This window comes from Lynx canadensis, chromosome B3 (genome assembly GCF_007474595.2).
Source record: "Lynx canadensis isolate LIC74 chromosome B3, mLynCan4.pri.v2, whole genome shotgun sequence".
NCBI classification, from domain to species: Eukaryota; Metazoa; Chordata; class Mammalia; order Carnivora; family Felidae; genus Lynx; species Lynx canadensis.
The window spans coordinates 138,298,829-138,321,646 of record NC_044308.2 but is presented as its reverse complement, the minus strand read 5'-3'; the positions used below and the strand labels follow the sequence as shown (position 1 = coordinate 138,321,646).

General features: G+C 38.3%; 1 protein-coding gene across 10 annotated transcripts in view; it reads right to left on the bottom strand.

Moving 5' to 3' along the window:
- Positions 1-911: 911 nt before the first annotated feature.
- Positions 912-22,818, bottom strand: part of PAPOLA (poly(A) polymerase alpha) — a 61,980-nt gene continuing 40,073 nt past the window's right edge. For 2 of the 10 annotated variants that reach the window (XM_030319927.2, XM_030319925.1), the window contains exons 16-22: positions 19,429-19,550; positions 15,053-15,195; positions 11,386-11,486; positions 10,937-11,157; positions 7,066-7,128; positions 5,138-5,212; positions 912-3,107 (exon numbers count right to left, since the gene is read on the bottom strand). In XM_030319927.2, coding sequence (XP_030175787.1) covers positions 3,012-3,107; positions 5,138-5,212; positions 7,066-7,128; positions 10,937-11,157; positions 11,386-11,486; positions 15,053-15,195; positions 19,429-19,550 — 821 coding nt within the window. In that variant the 3' untranslated portion in view covers positions 912-3,011. The remainder of the gene's footprint in view (positions 3,108-5,137; positions 5,213-7,065; positions 7,129-10,936; positions 11,158-11,385; positions 11,487-15,052; positions 15,196-19,428; positions 19,551-22,818) is intronic. The other 8 variants (XM_032593457.1, XM_030319928.1, XM_032593458.1 and 5 more) reach the window with 6 other exon arrangements.

The window sequence follows — 22,818 nt, the reverse complement described above, 5'->3', positions numbered from 1 at the left end:
TCTGTCTAGGCAGAAGAAGTCCAGCAAGTTCAGTTCTGTAGGCGTGAACAACGGAGTCAAGGATAATTTTTACAGTATTTTCCCTTTCACTGAACAGCCCCGGAAGTTTAATAAGAAGTTATCCCGTGTTGCAGCCGTAAATTGTTATACACACACATAAGATGTATAGATGTATATAATAAAGGTATAAGGATTTGGAATTTCAGGAACGAGATACACACAAACGCGTGTCCGGGAGAACAACGGCTTTTACCTCGGGAGGTCCGCCCCTCCCCTAGAAGCACTTAAGATAGCCATACTCAAGAGCGGGCCACTAGAAACATACGAAGCAGTTCCCTCTTACCCCACGACTTCAGTATGCAACGTTGAGCATTTGGGGGGGTTAAGAGAAGCAGTATCTGGTTTGGGTTTAGTAAAATGAGAAACAGGAGATCTCAGCTGGTTGTGGTCTAGAATCCTCAAGTCACTGAAAAACAACAGCGCCACCTGCTGACACGAGAGACAGTGGACCAATCGCATGGAACACCAACAGCTTTGGAAAAGAAACGCATCAGCAGTACACGGTCCACACGATTGAGACAAATATGCAGAAGAGGTATAGTGTCTACGTACACAAATACTGTAGCCAGTGGGGCAGCTGAGAGTGAATTAATAGTAACTATAGTCACATTTTCCTCCTTATAATGATCACGTATAGGAAAAATACTGATTATATAAGGTACCGATCATTACTAGACTGCCACTGCTAAGCATACGTTAACAAGAAGCAAATCCTTTGTCAAGGTAACCTAAGTAAACTCCTTTGCCAATCTTCGCTGACAGCCGTCCCATAAAGTTGTAAGTATAACCAATGTATCGCTGAAAAAACAAAAGAAATCAAGTCAGTCCGAAGAAACCAGCCAACTGTGGGATTGTGCTGTTTTTTTTTTTATTGTGTTTTCAATGGAGAAATACATCATCTGTTTACAAAATAGCTCTTGAAAAATACAAGGAGTACAGATACTATAAAACAAAGCAAACTCCAGTCATGAGACACTACATACATCATGCGAAAGCAACAGTCTGATCTCCAGGTTATGAAAACTAGAATTAAAAAGTCACTACACAGAAAAGGTCCAAGTTTCCAGCTTGGCAAAACTTGGGTGCAGTTACATGAAACGTTTAATAAACTGAATTGTTTTCCCCCGATGTGTAAACAAAATGACAAGACTAAATCTGTGCCTGGCAATTTCAGTCTAACTCTGAAGCTACACAAAACACACAGACACCTTGTACACTTCACCTGTTAGCATGACCATCTTTTTTTTTTTTTTTTTTTTTTTTCCTTAGGTGGCGGGAGGAAGGGCAAGGTGACTGTGCGGAGCGAAGATGTGGGAAGCGGAAACACGGTCTACTAGACGTTATAAGGTACGGTGAAAAGAAAGCCTCCATTAATGCATAGCCTAAGGGGAAAGACTACACTCCAACTTTGGAAAATTAATTTAGAAGGATAGGGGAAGAGTTTAAGTAACTGCAGTTTAACATGAAAAATGCACATGTGATAGAATGGAGCACAATGGAAGATTCATAAAACATGCTCATCAGAAAAATCTGTTAGGTTTGCTTTGTCCAGATTAAGAAAAGTGTAACTAAGTTTATCAACATCTGGCATCCCTCATACTTCGTGAAGACGGATATTCTGCTGCTTAATTATGAGGATTTATTTTCTTTAAAGAAAGGAGTTCCTAATCTACTGATCGGATGAGACAAAATGAAAAAGGAGTAGAGGGCTGACTAGATGCCAAGTGCTTGCTAGAAATGATTTTTAAAATGTTTCTACATGTAAAATTTACTGACAAATTTCGGTCAACCATTTAAAAATAAAAATTAGTTTAAAATTCTTGGAGAAAATGCCTTCTTGCCCACACGTCTAAAATTGAAAATCAACTTCACTACAGAGAAGAGTTCCGTGGAGTGTACAAAATTCCGCATACTCAGAGATCAAATGGCCTTCCGAGACAGGTCGTCACAGTCCACAGGCATGACTTCTAGTCACCCTCAAGTCTCAGCCACGGGACCAAAATTTAGTGTTCTGTGCCATGTGGCCACAGGATCATTGGTTTCACATCATGGCTTAAGAAAATACTGGCATTTTGTTTTTTATGAAATCAAGTTCTACCTTACTGCGTACAAGCAGAAAGGGAAAAGAAAAGGGGCGGGGAGCAAAAAGCTTTGTTTCAAAGACAAACAGGTTGAAGGCAAAAGAAACGTGGAGCTTTAACAAGCTCAAAGGAACACAGTCGCTGGCTGATCGCTGATTTGTATGCACTCTGAACAATTCTATAAATAAAACCAATATATCATTTCTTAATCATGACCCCATCAAAACCAACTATTTCCTAATTATTCTCTCCATGTCAAATATATACCCTAGGATTGACATTTCATTTGTAAGGGTTCGAGCTCCCGCACAGGGACTGAACGAGACGTACTCTTACCCTTTCCCTCAAGTAGAAAAGGATACCGCTGCACGACAGTATCCAGTTTGCAGACTAATGGTAAAGGAAAGTTTTCAGGAAAAAAATGAAAATCCATCAAGCCGAAAATCTAAAATTAGTTCTCCTTTCTAATAAAAAAATTACATAAAAGTGCATCATCGAACAAGGAATTCTTATGCCAGTTTGTATTGCAAATTTTCCAAACAATGCATCAAACATAAACCCAATCCAGATGTCAATTGTGGATACAAATATAGCTTGAGGTGTTTTTTTTTTTTTCTTTTTTTTAAAGGCAGTAATTTTTTGAAATCGTTAATGTAACTGTTGCTAACACAATAATAATAGTACTCCTGGCTTCACATACTAACCTGGACTTCCGATCAAGTGCTGATTAGCCCAGTAAGGGAGGTCACAAAAAAAACCTAAATCCATTTTCAGTCATGTCTAGTCTTGTACCCTCCATTCTCCTTTTTTAGCATTTGAAGACAACAGGTTGAGTTGGCAGATATTGTTTATGGACCCCTGAGGTTGTTTTTACCGATTCAATCTCAGTTTTATTGAATTCTTGATAACAGGAATAGGATTTGCAGGGAGAGCAGGGATATCAGAAAGGTCTGTACTGGATGTTTTCTGAGAACGAAAGCAAAGAACACAACATTGTTCAAAGCACTGTAACTTAAAAACGAGATTTACTTTCCACTGCTTTACTTTCTAAGAAATGGATGGGACCTTACCATAGACGTATTAAAAATTTTAAGAAAAACAAAAATGAGGTGCAAATAAACACGACTATTACCGTGAAATGATTTGTTCCACACTTGTAGAAATTTTCAAATAATAAAGGAGGCATATTTTAGCAATACACAGGAAACTCCTAAGTAATTTAAAACACAGATTTATAAACACGCTGCTCTAAGAATGACCTGTCATATCGTTATTAAATTCACGTTGAACTATATTTACCCGCAACAGCACTAAGAGCTGTAGCATTAACTGGTACTGGAGCGCCCCCATGTGGGAGAACACTTAAAATTCACCTTCTACACAGGAGCAGCAGTTACCGGTCAATTTATCATTTTCTGACCGTAAAAATCGTAAAAATCGATACAGCTGAGCCAGAATTTAATTACTCTAAATTTTAGCAAAGTTTCATGTCAAAAAAGGATTAAATCACAAGCCTCTGTTAACATTCAAAAACAGAGATAAATGTTTGTTTTATTATGGGAAATTCCAGGCATCCACACAAGCAGAGCACGTTAGCTGATGAATCCCCACTTGGCCGTTACCTTCGCCGGCGGCCCAACCAGAGCCAACCACCCACCTTCACCCCCAGCTTACTTGGAAGCAGATCCCAGAGATCCTAACATTTTGAATTTCAAGTTTATCTCAAAGCAGTAAGGACTCTTTGTTACACACAGCTACGACATTATAATCCTCTCCCCGGAAAGACAGACACCGCTTCTATTACCAAAGAAAGCGATGTACTTCCTTGTCATCTACACAATCACTCTTTTTATAACTGGGTGTTTTCTCTCTCAATGGCTCTAGGAATGTTTACATTAGAATGTAAGTTTTACTCCCTCCTAAATATACCCAAAAAGGCAAACACCCACGAGTACTGATCACGATAGGGATGAACTTATTGGTAAGGCACAACTATGAGAACCGTTCTCCAGAGTAGTGCAGCAGAGGCCAAAAGACATGCAAATCGCATCCCAGGAGTTCACGACTGCTGAACAGCTTTGTCCACGGATCAGTACCAAGCACATTTCCTAATGCTGTTTTAGTTACTTCCTCCACCCCGACTTTTTATTAGGTAAAAGTTATGGAAATAAAAGACATTCCAGAAAGTGAACACGACGGTTCTCTCTTTAGAGGCTATGAGGGCTAATGGTCAGCAAAAACACATTTTAACATTATCACGTTAAAATAACCCCGAACCTCACAAAGCAGCGAAATACCACTGCCTCAGCTCAGCAGCTTTGCTGTGAGCAACACCGACCTCCCGAGGGTCACCAGCTCAATGTGCACGTAAAGAAAATATTTACTTCGTGTCAGAGTGTGACCTAGACGTTGAAGTAGAATCAATCTGAACAACTGTTTCACAAACAAAATGAAGGTTCCCAAATCACTATTTAAAAAAAGATTCCAGGTGCCTACTGTATGCAAGGGACTGCCACGGAGAGAATTTCTAGGACAAATGAAAAAATAATTTTAAAGAATTATGGGTTACATTAAATTAATAATTGAAAATCAGAAGTAAAATGTGAGACAGAAACACATTTTAAAAATAAAAAAAATTAAAAAAAAAACTTATCAACCTCACAAAAAGATCCACAAAGAATGGTTTTCGGTTCTACCGTAATTTAAAATTCACTCTGACCTATAAAGAAAACCTCTGTAAGAATACTGCATCCTGTGACTACTGAGGATTTAAATGATTTGCAGGATCAAATAATATACACAGGGAGGAGTCGGCATCTGGACAGTGCAAAGAACGGTCCCATTAAATCCAGTGCTCTAGCTTTATACTACGATACAAGTAGTTACTGTCACAAAGATCATCTTAAGGGTCTTTGGCATATGCTCATTTTAGTTCATTATACCCCACTAATCTTAACAACATTTATAAAACTCTCCTTGCTTTTTGCACTTAGTACCTGAGAGGCCAACAGAGAAGCCGCTGTCTGAATAGTTTCTGATTGAGTTGTACTTGTCTCTGTATCAAGTTGTTCCTGTGAGACAAAGAGGACGGGGGAGGAAAGAGACTTAAAAAAGAATAAAAGAACATAACTGGGTTTGGTGGCTAATAAAGAAGACAAATTGGAAGACAAGAGGGTCAAGAGAAAGATGGGACTACATTACAAACTCATCTAGTGAGCCTCGCCGTAGGCTCTTTCGTCATTTCAGATACACATAAATTTCTACTTGCCTACTTAAATTCTATAGGCATGGTCAGAATCTCTCATGACTTTCCAACTACCTCCAACTTGGACATCTGAAGAAAATAATCACTAAAGATGCACACAGGCACATTACGAAATGTTGCCCAGACAGTAATTAACATAATACAAACCCAAGCTCTTAGCTATGTGAAAAAAACCCAGTTACTATTATTAAATAAAATTACCCAAAAGGACAAAAACTGCTCCCACACCTTTAATTAAAAGTAAAAAAAGTCCGTTTTTAAAACATTTCTCTCTCTGTTTTTTTTTTTTTTGGTTTCTCCTCCCCTCTTCAATAATCAATGCACTGATCTACTCTATTATCAGAAAAAACAGGGCGAACCATGTCATTCCTCTGAACTTTTTTAAAGGTGTGCACAAAGCAAAATAATACATATATACGCACAAAGATGAAAATAAACATAAATATTTGAATTTCTACAAAACAACATATACAAAAAAACAATGAAATGGCAATTTTCTCTTACGAAACAGAAAGGGGTAAACAGGGTGTAGGTAACAGAAATGGAAGAAGTGCAGGCTTTCTGAAGGACAAACTGGCAAAATGTTGTAAGTCTTAAAACTAAGTGTATGATCTGCCTCAGTAATTCCTTTCGTTAATTTATTCTAATAAACATAAATGGATGCCAGGTATTTAGCTACAGTCAATATGACAATAGAAAAGAGCAACTTTTTTTTTTTTTAACAGAAACAATCGCTAAAAATAGGGAACTGGCTGAATAAAATATAGTAATGGCTTTGAGACAGCATTCTAAACAGCCGTTAATATTTTGTGAATTATGTAATCACAGGAACAGTTTTTCCTGGTTTACAGAGTAAAGGTTGGAAGGTAGAAGGCACTGGCACGTATGCCCAAATAAATTCTATAAAGACATCAAAAGAACACATGCTAAAATATCAATTATGGGAATAATTTGGGGAAAGTATTTCCAAATTTTCTACAATACAAGGAAAAAGTTAAAAGCCTTCAGTACATTCCAATTTCAAAAAAAAAAAAGACGTTCGAAGTCTAATGTGGCTTGGCTAAACCACTCTCTCTCACCTCATCTACCTCGCCTCAAGCCCCATGCACCCCAGAAGGCTCAGGCTAAAACGTTCTGCCAAAGACATTCTCTAAACGCACACACTCCAATCGTGAAATGACCTTCTCACTTCTCGTCATGCCCCCAATCCTATATACCCTTCAAGAACCACCTCAAACACTTCATACATGGTCCTTCTACGAAGCCTCTTGCCCACCGTTCCTGCCCTCCTGCCCTCCCCACGCCTGCAGCCTCCATTACTTTGATCTTCTCTGGTAATGTGATTAGTTGCATCTACCTCCTATCTTCTCTGCTTGATTATAAGTTCTTTTAAAGGTACCGAACGTGTCTCACTCGTCCTGCTGTTCCACTCAGGGTCCACCCAGATTACTGTGCCTTCAGTAAGGAGCTCACACATTTGAGAAATTCAATTTCAGCACTATAAATTAACATTCAAAAGGGACAAACACTTCTCTAAAAACAATACTGCAAACAACCTAAAGCCTACAGAACAAAAGACAGTACAATATTCTAGAGACATTTTTAGCACATCTTCTGTACTCTTAATCGTGTATGTATTCCAAGGCTAAATTAATATACCTTTGTTTCTGTTTTATCATGTCCACTCAAAGCAAGACAGTTAGCATCTTCGCTTGTTTCATCCTGTTTTTGAAAAAAAAAGCTTTATTCTCTAAAATGAAAAATTTAGATTACTTGCCAATCAATGCTTTAATTGATAAAAAAAATTTAATTTTTTAAAATTCAAATAAATTATAAATTATAAAATAAATTATAAAATAATTTAACCTGTAAGATCAATTATGGCCTTAAAATAGATTACTCGCTCACTTGAAAAAAAATTTTAATGTAACATATTTAATTTGGCTTCAGTATCTTCCAAACTTAAAAAGAATATGAAGAAAACTGTTACTGTTGATCAATACCACCTAAGTACATTCCCCAAAACCACGAGTTTCAGAAAATATTTTTTGTAAGGAAGAGAAAAAAAAGAGTTCTTTGATCAAATAATTTACAAACTTGAACACTATCACACCACCTCCGCCCCCTTTTTAGGAGATTCACGCATATATTGGCACATAAAAGATTCTGAGAAGTTCAAGAAGGAATACCTCTTTAGCTTTCCCAAACTTAATGAACCACACAATCCCCCTGGCTTAGTAAAACTTATTAACATCCTGAAGAAGAGTGCTCTCTTCTGGTCTTAATTTTTTAATTTATTATAATTCTATTCAAAACCAACTCGTTTTTGGTAAAGGAGGGAAAGGAGGAGTCAAAAGTTACTGTACTTTCCCGTTCCTGCAGTCACTTGCAATTAATGTCACTTTCTTAAGAAAAACTATTTTTTAACACTAACTTCTCTGCTGTATTTACTGGCCAAACTTTTAATTTTAAATGTGGCTTTAAAACAAGACATAGAAACCACGGAGTTTCTAAGAGTGGGAGAGATTTAACAACAATATAAACCAATTCCAATAAGGACCTTATCTGCATCCTGCAAACATTACAAACTTAAAGAACAGTAATGTGTCACAACTGGGCAAATTTCAACACTGACTGGATATGTTAACACTTCAGAATTATTGCTAATATTGGCAACTATACTGGTGTATGTATGTGTGTGTGTGTGTGTACACATACAAATACACGCACACATGTGGTAATAATATACTGTAGTTGTGTTTTTAGAAGTCTTGACCTTTACTATACACAGAAATATTTCTGGCTGAAATGATATGCCTGGGATTTGCCTCATAACAATGGGAAAGGAATCAGATGTGTGGATGAAGAGGGCTGGCCATGAGGTGCTCAACTGCTGAAGCTAAGTGATATAAACAGGGCTGTTCATTGTAATTTTGTTCATGTTTGAAATTTTCCGTAAGTTTAAAAATACATATATAGCATCACTGAACCATATAATCTGGGTCAAACATTTTTCTATTTTTATCTTACATTCCATTCTTACCATTTATATGTATTTATAAAGCCTTTGCATATGATGCAAATTAAGCAGACGTAAACTCCCTGACAATTCCTGAAACCCTCCCGTCTCAATGCATGTTAGTATACTATTAAGACCTGTGGTTTCTTTCTGGTTTGCTAAAATTTCTAATATCAAGTACTCACTAACAGAGAATAAAACACCCGGTTTAGGAGAGCTTCAAAATTAGTATACTCATAACAATCCTCTGCTTTAGCACCATGAGACTTAGCCCTGGGTTCTAATCCCAACTCTGACTTTAATTAGCTTTATAAACGGAAAAGCCACTGAAATTCAAGTTCCTCTTCCAGGAAATGAGATCAGTCTAGGAGATAACCTAAGATCTCTTTTATATTGTAAAACTGTTTTTGTTAGTCGACTCCATGGAGTTTCCATAAGCAAAACCTAGACTGTGAGAAAACCTAAGAAAACAAAACAAAAACAAAAACCAAAAACTGCAAGGAAAAAAGGGAGGGAAATCTGTATTTTAAAGAATACTTAAGGGACATCATTCAATAGCTACACAGAGATCTTACTTAGTTCCAGACTGGAACAAATAAAGACTTTCAAAGAAAAAAAAAAAAAAAAATCAATGATGATGCAATCAGGGGCATGTGAGCACTGACTAGATATACGGTATTAATGAATTTCATTTTTCTAAGCGGGTTAGGTTTATTTTATTTAAGCTGTTTTTTGTAATCCTTACCTTTTAGAGGATTTTAAAAATACTACTGAAATGACAGGATGTCTGGATTTTGAATCTAAATAACCCAAGTACAAAGGGAAATGGAAAAGGATGAAGAATTAAGGGTATAGGAACTGGCAGAGTCCCTTATACCTGAAGCCACATGATGGGTACATGAAATGATTCTCTTGGGTATGTATTTAGAACTTTCCATACCAAGTGCGATAATTCTATATTCCTACTGCCTCTCTAACTAGACAGGAAACATGAGTGTTCTCTACCAAGGTAAGTGCAAACCGAAGTACAAACACTGTGCCAAGACACAGGGAGTCAGAGCTCTCAGGGAGCCATTAAAAGAATTAAACCATTAACAGTAAGGGCACAGAATGAGCAGGCATCTAGAGTTATGCTTAATATACTTTACTAAGATAAAAGGAAACATGAATTCTGAAATGCTCTGCCAACTGCAAACAAGCACCAACAGACAGAATGTGGAGCGACCAGAACTGGCACATTTTCAGGTTGCTGCACGACAGTCCTGGAGCACTCGGGCTTTCCTGAAAAGATTCCAGGGCCTAACCCCCGGAATCTCTGATTCAGGGTATCTGGAGGCCTCCATAAAATCTATACCAGGAGGGGGGGAAAAACGCTGAAAAATTCTGATGTACAATCAACACCGAAAATCACTGCCTTAAGAAGTAAGTATGCAGATGGGTTTTCGGAATGCGTGTTGTAAGATAGGATATAATATATTCACTCTTCATTTAGCATCATTAGGGTGACAAAATTCATCACATTATTCATATTTACTTAATAATGACTATTTCAAAAAGAAAAAAAAAAAACAAAAACCTAAAACAAAAGGTTTCAGAGTAAGCTGGGGAACAGAACACTTACAAATTAGAGACAATCATTTTTCACTAGTACAGATTAAAACATTCCCATGAGAAAATCCAGATTCCCCCCCCCCCCACCCCACTCCTCCTTCTAAAGAAACTTTGGTGAAATGAGTGAACTCCTAAGTAACAACTTATCAGCCAAAAGTCACAATGAAATTGGGAGTTTCTGGAGTGTCACCTCTGGGGGCATTGATGACTTGTCTCGCTAATAGCAAAACAACAAGAGAGTGACTCCAGGGAGCAACAAAATTGTGTAACAAGGCTACTTACTTCTATTTCATATTTTCAGACCCACACCAAAACAATGTGCACTTCAATGGTTTTCCTAAACGGAGACCCTGACAAGGTAAACTGGCCACTTATAAAAAAATGAGAGTACTGCTAGAAAATTTCCTGAAGGTTAGAGGAAGTAGTCATCCAAGGTCTCAAAGTTAATCGGACTTGGCAACTTTTGGTTACTCATTCACTAAGAATTCCCTGAAAACCTCTCAAATTTAGTAACCCTATAATCCCGAGTACAGTGTAAGAACCTCCAAAACCCATTTCAATCACAGAACTGTGTCCAAAGGCGCTATCGAAGGATTAGCGCACATAAAAGATAGAGTTACAAGAGAATAATAAATTAGGATGACTGACGTGGAAGCCCATGCTACACTGTATTATGGACGAGACAAGCTACTTGTAAATGAGAGGCACAGCTTTATGGAAGAGGTTGTCACTGGGAGGAGTAGGAAGGGTGAAGAGAGACTATGGCCCTAAAATGCTATGTAAAGATTTTCTAAAGCATTCTTCCTTGCTGCTTCTCAATTTTGGCTCACAAAGATTTTCTTCCACTGGGTTTTAAAATACGCAGGCTGGTATTCCCATGGCTAACTAATATATAGATACCTCTTCTGTTTTGGTTTTCTTGGGGCTCTCTTCTTTATGAGGTGAGGATGTCCTCTTGACTCCTACTATAGGATTAGGTATTTTTGTTGCTGCATTTCCTGAAGGTCTAGGTGGTGGGTTTACCAGACGTGTTGAAGAAACAACTCTGGAGACCGTAGGCTTTGGTGGTGGTGAAATGGCTGGCTGTGTGGCAGTTTGAGGAATGCTTTCACTCGATGTACCTAAGAAGGTCAAGTACATGGACACACAAAAATTACAATAAGTCATATTAACAGCAAGGTACAAGTAAAGCTTTATTTAGGTCTCTGAATTTTATTTCACTATTATACGACAGTGTCAAACAACTGAATTCAGGCAACTTAATCAACAAATAAAGCCATCTTGCAAAACGGAGGATAAAACCAAATACAGTGTAAATATTCTCAAGCCTGTCAACCCCATCACCTTACCCCCTGAGCTTTCACTGGAATTTACTTGTGGCACAGAAACTTCAGTAGCCTGTATGTTGGTCACAGATGCTGCTGTTACAGCTGGAGCAGGACTGTTTCTGCTAAAAGAAAGAAAAGAAAGAAAAGAAAGAAAAGAAAGAAAAGAAAGAAAAGAAAGAAAGAAAGAAAGAAAGAAGAGAAACAAAACAGTGAAATATAAAATAAAATTCCATAACAAAATTTAATATGCGAAGTTATTTTCTAAAGGAAATGATTCTTTAGTTTTACTTCTACATATACATCAGTAACTGACTTTGATAAAATGTAGCCAACAACCAAAAGCACACAGACATTCTAGAGCAGTGCTGTCCCACAGAACTCTTAGAGCTGTGCTGTCCATTACGGTAATCACTGTTCACATGTAGCTACTCTGCACTTGAAACATGGCTGGCAAAACAAGGAATAATTTTATATGATTTTAATAAATTTAAATCTCTACTTGTGGCTAGTGACTAGCATATTAGATAGGACAGTTCTTTTTTTAATGTTTATTTTTGAGAGAGACAGAGAGAGCGCGCGCGTGAGAGCGAGAGTGGGGGAGGGGCAGAGAGAGGAGACACAGAATCCAAAGCAGGCTCCAGGCCCCAAGCTGCCAGTACAGAACCTGACACGGGCTCACACTTAACAAACCGCGGGATCATGACCTGAGCCGAAGTCGGACCCTTAACCAACTAAGCCACCCAGGTGCCCCTAGACAGGGTAGTTTTAAACAACAACAACAACAACAACACCTGATCGTATCTGATTTGGGGAAACAGACTTAACTGATGTGGGGTATAAGAAAACTCTGTCAAACGCTATAAATAAGAAATAAGAAATTTCTTATTTCTACCTTTCTACAAAGGTAGAAACTTTGTAGTTTCTGCCTACAAAACCTAAGGGTTCATAACACCCTAAAAGACCACCCAGTGACCCAGATAAACAACAAAGGCTTTCAAAGCCATCCCTCCTCTTCTAGGTTCTGGATCCCACTGCCTCCTGTCATCTCAGCAAACTCAAACCCTTCATCCTTTACTTTCCTATCTCTTCAACTTTTCTGTCTCAAACCAATCCTATCGTAGTTAAATAATCTCATTTTAATTACTCCCCCCCCCCCCCCCCCCCCCCCCCCCGCCGAAGAAAAACCAAAGCACAAAGTCCTCTGTAAAGACTGTCACTCTCTCTGCCAACCGTGGAACAATGACGCCAGGACAAGGCGGCAACACAAAAGGACTTTGTGTTTCAGTGCAGGACATTCAGGTGCAACCAGAGCAGTCAGCTCACTAAAGCTCTGGAGAGTTCACTGGTACAGGGAAGCCCAGACATCAACAAGCACAGGGGTTCCCCGTCCCCCCCTCCCCCCACCGAGGAAGACGACAAGGACACAGGACTGTGGAGAGGGCACACACATCTAGTGTCTTAAACAGAAAGGGACAGCTGGCCAGAGAAGCACCACAGATGCAGGAGAAACCCAGAAATAGCTAGCAAAATGGCTAGTGTATAATAAATACTCCAAGTTTGCTAAGCAAATATACAATTATAACTTAAAATCCAGAAGTTACTTACAGAAGATTACTATATGTAAGAAACTAATATTAAAACTTCTGAAGTTACTTAGTATGTATGCCTATTTACATACATGTGCACAAACTCAAAGTACAAAAGCTTCTATACAAACCCCAAACCTCTTATTAAAACGTCTGCTTCTTTGTGGCGGGGAGGGGGGGGGGCGGGGAAGAACACTCAAACTTAAAAAAAAGAAAAAAAAATCCCTGGAAATTAAGACTCTACAAATGGGGAAGTGCTTTTAAAACTACAAGATTTAGGGGTGCCTGGGTGGCTCAGTCGGTTAAGCGTCCGGCTTCGGCTCAGGCCATGATCTCACAGTCCGTGAGTTCAAGCCCCGCGTCGGGCTCTGTGCTGACAGTGCAGAGCCTGGAGCCTGCTTCGGATTCTGTGTCTCCCTCTCTCTCTGCCCCTCCCCTGCTCATGCTCTGCCTCTCTCTGTCTCAAAAATAAATAAAAACATTAAAAAAAAAAATTAAAAAAAAACTACAAGATTTAGAATCCATGTTCGTGCCTGAAGTCTTCAGACTGTGCACAATTAGCCTAAAAACACAGCACGCATTCAAAGGCCAAGAGAAGAAAAGTGACCCTATCTGACTGTACATCTACATCTCCCCTACTGCATATTTGTCCAAAGAATCATCCTAACCTCCACCTCTGCCATTGGTTATATTTTAACTAGCAATCCGGTATTTAAAACTGCTTCTTAAAATACGAAATATGAAATATAACACGCACTCACAAAACTGCTCAAGTTTTAAGTATCAACTCATTAATTAACAAAATGATCGGCACAACTAAAAATATTAGCAGCACCTGAGAAGTCTACCATAAACAGCTCACTTCGAAGATACCCTAGTTATTTCCATTAAAACAAACAAAAAAAGACTCTGCAAGGATATACCATAAGAATTTACAGAAGTAAAAATAAATATGGCTTTTTGTGTTCTAATTTTTGCCACCATAGCCATGTCTTTCTTTCGTAAGAAAAATATTTAGGGGTGCATGGGTGGCTCAGTTGGTTGAGCACCAGACTCTTGATTTCAGCTCAGGTCACGATCTCACAGTTAGTTAGTGGGATCAAGTCCTGTGCTGGGCTCTGTGCTCACAGAGCACAGCCTGCTTGAGATTTTCTCTCTCTCTCTCTCTGCCCCTCTCCCACTTATATATAAAAAAAAAAGTTTCCTGTAACTAAAACCAGCCCACAGAGATCTTCACCTCCTTCAGGAGACCCCTAATATTTTCATAGATATGTTCTCCTGCTGCACATATAGAAGCAGCTCCAGGACAGAAAGGTGGTTTTCTCTCTCTTGTCCGTTCTCCTTAGCACACCACACAGTTCACTGAAGGTTAGCAGATATCTCAGTACAGCTCCTTCTGGATTAAGTTGGGATTACATCCCACTAAAGCCATCATAAGTTGAAAATATCTTAAGTCGAAAATCTATTTAATACACATAACCAACTACCAAACGTCATAGCTTAGCCTAGCCTACCTTAAACATGCTCGGGACACTTACGTTAGCCTGTAATTGGACAAAACCACCTAACACAAAGCCTACTTTATAATAAAGTGCTGAATATCTCTTGTAATTTACTGAATACTGTACCAAAGGGAAAACAGAATGGTTGCATGGGTGCAGAATGGCTGTCTGGGTACCGGCTGTTGACCCTGTGACTAGGGGCTCTCTGCTGGTGCCAGGCATCGGGGACTATCGTACACAGTATGTTGCTAGTCCCAGAAAGGGTCAAAATTCAAAACGCGAAGCATGGTTTTTCCTGATTTTGTCCTGCTTTTGCATCATTATAAAGTCAAAAAATGGCGAACCACGAAAGTCAGGAACTATCTGTGTCGGAAACTTGAGGGATTACGGCGCTAACATTCATTCGTATCTGAATGAAGACATACCTGTTCCAAAAACGGAATACAAGTACGACACAACAGGACAAAAATAATTACTTCCTCCCCAAAATAAGTTTAATTGCTGTTTTTAAAAAAGTCAGAAGATGGGGAAAAATAAACAGATGACTTTAACGAGAGAATCCATCAAATGTGTTTAGTCAACAGCCACTCCACGCCTTACCCCTGAGAGCTGCCAGAACTGTTCAATGGACTGGTCTTCATAGCACTGGTAGGTGAAGGCACAGACATGCTGTTGTCACTGTCCATAGACAAGTCGAGGCTGCTGTCATTGAGAGGTGTCAATCTGACACCTTCCGTTGAATGCTGCAATTAGTAAAATTAAACATTTTTAATTTTATTTTAAATTAAATATTAGATAAATTAAATATCTGAAATATATTTCAAATGTATCTTTATTTTAGCCAGATCTCTGAAACACCAACATCTTTTACTCTGATAAATGATTTCTATTAGAAAGTACAAAGGAATGAGGTCCGGAAAAACCAGAAGTGTCATGCTGACTTACAAGGCAAACATTTGGGAGATGTGAACTTGCTGGCCTCCAAGAGGCCTCGGACCACAAGACAGTTCCTCCACGGGAGAAAACAGGAGAAACGGTGCAAAACTAAACGTACACACTGTCCTTAAGACACGCTGCGCACTAAAAAGCACTCTCGTGTGGCCACAGATGGACCTTAGATCAGAGGACTATGAATATACACAAACACATAGACATCTGTATTAGGAAAACAATCTAGATGATAAACAATACTAGCAACGAGGATCTCTGGTTATTGGGTTTATGAGCAATTTTTAAATCAATTTTTAATTATTCTGAAATGAATATAAAATCGTGTAATTTCAAAAAAATTATCAACTAAGTACAGTGTAGCGCCACTTCTAAACATTTGTAAATAAATGAGCTTCTCTCAAAGCAAGAACTTCTGGTGCTCTGACCGCCAACTTAGAATTTTACCATGATACATCCACTAGTATAAATTTTCCTGTGAAAATAAATTTTGTAAAAGTGAAACCTAATATCCACATGTAAATCCTAATGCTAGTCTTGCTTCTCAAAAATCAAAGCACTCAAAAAGGTTATTTAATATAGGAAAGCCAAAATAAAACTTAAACTATGAATGGTTATATGGGATGAAAATTGATTTCTAAACAACTTAGGTTTCTCTTTCTACAATCAATAGTATTGCAATATCAAATGGAGTTTCTTCAGCTTCTTTTTTTTTCCAGAATACTTTTTAACCTTGGTGCTCATTTACCTACAGGAACATTTTATTAAATTGTTTTTCCTTTCCTTCTTTTTTAAAAAGGTATTATTTATTTATTTTGAGAGAACACGGTCAAGCAGGACAGGGACAGAGCGAGACAGACAGAAAAATCTATTAGCTATTAGCACAGAGCCTGATGCAGGGCTTGAGCTCACAAACCATGAGACCATGACCTGAGCCAAACTCAACAGTTGGATGCTTAACAGACTGTGGCACCCAAGGCACCCTCTACAGAAACATTTTAATGGAAAGGATTGCACTGTTGACAAAACCCACACACCATTTACGTGTATGTGCATATGTGCGTGTGCTCTCTAGTTACTGATCAAACGGGGAAGATGAGATTTGGCAGAAGGGAGAGGAAGAGAAAGTAATGCCACTTGTTCACGTAGTCAGTTGCGTTGTGAAACAAATCTCCTAATGAGCATCTTTCCTACACAAAAATGCTACCAATTTCACTCTCCACCAAAGATTTGTACAGGAAGTAAATTACACTCAATTCTACAGTTACCTGCCTGACCAGGTGATCAAAATGCCTATGAGACAACAGGCCACTGCTGAGGATGATCTGTGAACGTGGAGGTTTTAACTGGTTGGTCTGAACACAAAACGGCTGCTCTGCTTTGCCTCTGTATCCATACCAAATTTGGCAAGAGACTTCAATGCCAAGAAATCATAAAGGTTCTATCGAAACTTTCCAATAAAAGATAAAGACAGAACATACGAAAGAGAGAAACCTAGGTTCAAGTCATGTTGCTTACTCTACAACCTTGGGCAAGTTTTTTAGCCACTCTGTTTCTCCTATAAAAGACATACTTGTAGACTGTTGTAGTATTCAATACAGAAAAACACTTGTACAGTGCTTTGCAAATAGCAGTTTATAAAAGGATGGTATTAATAAGAGTCTAAAAGAAAAGCTTCATGGATCTAGATTTCTAGATACTTCTAAAAACAAGAAAATACTATTTTACTAGTGGCTAGAAATAATCCAAATGATGTCAAATCAAGGACAGATATAAGCATACCATAGCTATACAAAGAAATACTAAGCAGCCACATAGTATTTGTAATGTAATGTAATCTGGATACATAATAAGCACCCAAAGAGGAGGTCACAAAAGGCAAGTATCACCAAAAACCTTTTAAAAATACATATGTATAGGTTACATATGTGCACTGAAAGGTCTATATAGAAATAAAACTGAAATGCTGAAGAGTAGCTGTTACTGGGTGATAAGATTATAGTTAAGCTTTATTTGATAAATACAATGTCTGGACTAAATAATACATTTCTGATCATTCATAATTCTTTTCAAATTCCAGATGATTATGTGTAAGTCGATAAAACTTTAAGAAGTAGAAAAAAATTTACTTAAACTATACTTTAGTTGCTCCAAGTATCAATGTAGGAGGGTTTTTTGTTTTTGTTTTTTTTTTTTTTTAAAGTAGGCTTCATGCCCAACCCGGAGCCCAACACGGGCATGAACTTATTACGATACTAACAGCAAGACCTAAGCTGAGATCAAGAGTCCGACACTCAACGAACTGAGCCACCCAGGCACCCCTAGATAGGAATTTTAATTTAAAAGGTTAATCTGAACCAAGGGTCCTGGAAAATCTAATTACTTCAGTTATAAATAGCTGTTTTAATGGAAGTAAGTGTTAAAGAACAACAATCTATTTATATTTACATTCACTTCTGAAAATGCGTAAAATGTTTACATATTTTTACATGCAGTAAATACATGTTTAAGTGCAGTTGTTTAAACTCATTAATAACACCAAGGGACAATTAGAAGACAAATGTCTGACCTGACACTTTAGTTTAAAAATAAAATTGTTCACTGGTAAACTTTATGTATGCTTTATAACAATTAAACAAATAAAATGGCTTGAAATAACAGCAGTACATTTTATCACTTTCTAGATATTACTTAGTTAACTCAAAAAAGCATCAGGTTGAGAAGAGAATGACAAGCCGTATAAAGGCTTTACTGTGGTAAGCCATTTTAAAAATGAAAATGCCTTTTACACCTGCATTTTAGACCAAAATAAAAAGGCAAGTAAGTACCTCTGCCCCCAAAGTTATGATGATAACAACAGAAACAAGTATGAGCACTCACTATGTGCCAAGCACAGAGTACCTATAATATCCTTACAAAATACCTAATGAGGTAGATAAAAATATTATCTCCATTTTAGGGAAAAAGCGAATCAAGAACATGACGTTTGGTCCAGAATTGGCCCGAGTCTCACAGCTGGGAGGCCGTGAAACCTGAAATCGAGCCAGCTGACCCACAAAGTCTCGTCCTTGGCTCAGATGCTTGTACCATAATATACGCTATGCTCTAAGACACAAAACCTTATGATGCTGAAGCCCTTTGTGTGTTAGCTTCGTCCTCTGTCCCAGCCCCAGCCCCAGATGACCAACCATCACCCTGAAAAGTGGTGGCCATCGTTCTCTAACAGACTTTTCTTTCCTATTCTCTTAAAAAATATGTCATTTTACATTTTTAAACTTGCAAACTTTAGATAAAATTATTAAATAGTACATATTCATCTGCATCTAACTAAACATATTAATATCATATAGCTCTAGTCCAATTATTTTCACGGCAGTGTGTTAAGTATTCCGTTACAGAAATAAGCCGTCTATTTTTGAAATCATATAACGTTAAAAATCTAATTGTCATCTCTGCACTAAAATTCTAATATATTCTCTAGAAGTCCAAACGAGAAAAACACAACTATAAGTTATTCAACAGGAAGCACCATTCCCAGAACAATAAACTACAAAACATTAATTCTGGTCAGCTCTGCTTGTGATTTTCATACTCCACAACTTAATTTTTAAGCAATATACATATATAATTCTTAACAAAATAAAGCCATTTTTATAACAAGCCACAGAATTTACTTGATCCACAATTTACCTAATTTGTCTACTTTTTAAAGGAAAAGAAATCAGGTACTGCTATAGGCGGGATAGTAAATGGACAGTAGAAAATTTTGAAAAGAGAATATACGTTTATATCAAATAAGGGTGAAGAAGCATCTCCATGTCTGTGTGTGGTCTGAATCAAGTACATGCAAGAAACTTGACCGGAAGCAAGGTTTCACATAATGGAGCTGCTCCCTAGAACAGATTTTTCACCTGCTGTCATCTACTTCATGTGTGTGACTTACTGAGTCTAAACGCTGAGTAAGATAGGCTGAATACAGTAAAAACATTATGTCAGTAACGCTTTTGTTAAGTACTTGCTAAATTTACCTTTTTCTTTTTCTGAAGAACATGATTAGGTAGTAGTTGATGGAGTTGCTTTCTTTTTACATGCATTGCAGCAATTTTCATGTCCACCTCAAACATCTTGCTGTTTATTGCTTGCCTATAAACTACACAATTAGGAAATTGTTACAAGAAATAGCAACATTTTAATAAAGGCAGTTAAACTCACCCAGCAGAAGCTATTCTAAGTAGGGATCTTCTTCTACCAATACTGTACATAAAACTTCAAAACCATCAGGCAAAAAAATGATCTGACAAATTCCATTGCCTGAGCAAACTCTATCACCACAAGGTGTATATAAAGAATAAAAGCACAAAGTATACTAATTCTTCCAGTGCAATAACTCTTAAAATAATTTTATTTTTAAAATTTTTTTTAATGTTTATTTATTTTTGAGAGAGCGAGAGAGCGAGCAAGCGCACAACAGAGTGGGAGCAGGGGAGGGGCAGAGAGAGAGGGAGACACAGAATCCAAAACAGGCTCCAGGTTCTGAGCTGTCAGCACAGCGCCCGACACGGGGCTCGAACCCACGAACCACAAGATCATGACCTGAGCCAAAGTCAGATGCTTAACCGACTGAGCCACCCAGGCGCCCCTATGTTTGTTTATTTTTGAGAGAGAGAGAGACAGAGTACGAGTGGGGGGAGGGGCAGAGAGAGGGAGACAGAATCAGAAGCAGGCTCCAGGCTCTGAGCTGTCAGCACAGAGCCTGATGCAGGGCTGGAACCCACGAGCCACGAGATCATGACCTGAGCCGAAATCGGATGCTTAACCGACTGAGCCACCCAGGCAGCCCTTAAAATAATAACTTTAAAGAACTTTAAAATAGCAACTCTAAGAAACAGCAGAACTGGACAAAAGGAGTTTCTAAAACCCATACCCTTTTGTGCTACCAGTATAATTTACAACTCTAGCCCAATTATGTAACAAATGTAGCAAAAGTCAAGCTTATTAACTACACCTAAACACAGCGTTTCAAGAATCTGCAGAAAAAAGACTTTAAGTAGCAACATGTTCTGTTATAGAAATAACTGAATAGAGGTCACAGGAACAAAAACAAAATGCTACAAATAAATTAATCCACCTAAGTTCCAGAGAATCCCAAAATGGAAAAATCAATTCACTCAGTCATACGAGTATTTACTGAGCACCTACACTGTATCACACTGTTCTGGACATGGGGGACATAGAAAAGAGTTAAGAGACCAAAAGAACTTTATGGAGTCTACATTCTCATAGTGACAATACAATAAATAGGAAAGAAAGCAAGTAACAAATATTTCATATCAGATGATGATAGTGCTACAGAGGGAAACTGAGTAGGGAAGACGAGAGAGAAGCTGGGCCTGGAAAGTGAGAGGACACGAGCCTGGAAACCTAAGTGAAAGTAAGAAGTAACTGGCGGACCAGCATTCATTCCAGGAAGAGCCAATGTCAAGGACTCACTTTGGGAATGTCTGAGGAACCACAAAAAGGCCACTGGAGGGAAGGAAAAGTAAAGGAAAAGTTAAAGTCCTTTAACAGCAGTTCTAAAATCCCCAAAGCGCCCAACACAGAAGTTTTTCCTAAAATGGGCATCAGAAGTCACGTGGCAACAACACACCCTGATCTAAACTACCAACGTGTGGCTGTTTGGTCTCTACCTTCGCTTACTTAATGCAAATACCGAACAGTTCCCTGCAGAAATGTTCCTGTCTCGGACTACCAAATACCAGGCATCGTCCAGTCCCCACTAGGAATCTTACTTACTAACTTTATTACCTTCCTGGCCCTGAGATATGTGGATAAAGGATTCTGAACTTACAACAGGAAACGAGGCCAGAGGCATAGTGAGAAGGCCAGATCAGGTAAAAGCTTGCAAACCACAGAAAGGAAGGCCTGAGACTTTTATTCCAAATGAGACAGGTAGCCATTATAGGTTTTAAGCTGGTGAGACATGATCTGGCTTAGTATCATTTTGGACGCTGACTGAAAATAGCTATTATTCTATTAACAGCTGGGCGAGGTCAGGCCGGGGAAACTGTAGTAACGGCAGTAATACAACAGAGCAATGACAAAGGGCCTGGACTGATGTGACGGCAACAGAGATAGCAATTAGTAGCAGGAATCTCAATGAATACTACAAGTAGAGGCAAAAGGATTTTTTAATGCATCAGTATCAAGTATGAGAAAAACAGGAGCCCTGGAGGACTCCAAGATTTCTAGCTTGCACAAATACAGGGATATAGTTGCCAATACCTGAGATTAAAAAGATCTGAAGAGAAGGTGGAAGAGACTAGAAGTTAAGAATTGGAGTACTGAACATATTAAACTTGTTTTCTGAGAAAATCTCACCAAGTATTCCATTAAAATGTTTCAAGATACAGGAAAACTAAACACTTCCTTCCCAAAATAACTACAAGTCCTTTAAAATCTTGATGGTTCATTAGCACAATCTTTGATAAACAGCTAAACTTAGATGAAATGCACAAAACCAATTTTCTAATTCAAGTATCTCTACATGATTTGTTAGTTTATAAATAGTTTAAGTCGACATCAGAATTTTTACTTTGGAAAAAAACATTCTGCGGTGTTCAGCAAGTGAAGTTATCACCCTCCAAAGCACATGCTAAGAAATGTGGAGGAATGTTTTCGTGGTCACAGCAATTAAGGGTTACCACTGCCAGGGACACTAAATACCCTTCAATGTTCCCCACAATAAAGAAATGTGCCACATCCCACTTACATCCCTAGAAATGAAAAACTTGCTTACCAATTATTTGAACCAAGAAATCAGCTCAATTTTACATAAGAAACAGAGTGTTTTTAATCTGAATTTTTCAAGAAGACAACTACCAGGTGTCTCATTTAGAGTTCACCTTTCAATTTACTGGAAACTTTAGCCGCTGTGTCACCAATGGCAATCCTGCCGCTGGCGGTCTCTTGGGTCACAACAGAGAGCACCTGCAGGAACTCACAGATGTCACGCTGCTGGCGATTCTACACATACGTGTAATCACCTGACTACTTGAGTCTGCCTCCTAGTCACCGCACCTGAGCATTTACACACCGAAAGACACACTCTTTTCCTTTCATTTCTTCACACTTAGTGTACGATACTGACTTTTTAACAAACTGGACCGATTTCTGTCTCTCCTCTAAGGAGGTATAAAATGTTTAATGTTACAGCTAAAGGTTCTTAGGGGAAAACTCCTTATTGGGGACAGGTGAAAATGACATACACTAAACTTTTTTTTTAATGGGGAGAAAAGGAGATGTGTAAGAGGAAAAAAAGAGTTAGTCCCTACTCATCACTCTCTCCGTGTGCATTCACCATCCTCTTGGAAAGTTGTGCACCTATACACACACACACACACACACACACACACACATAC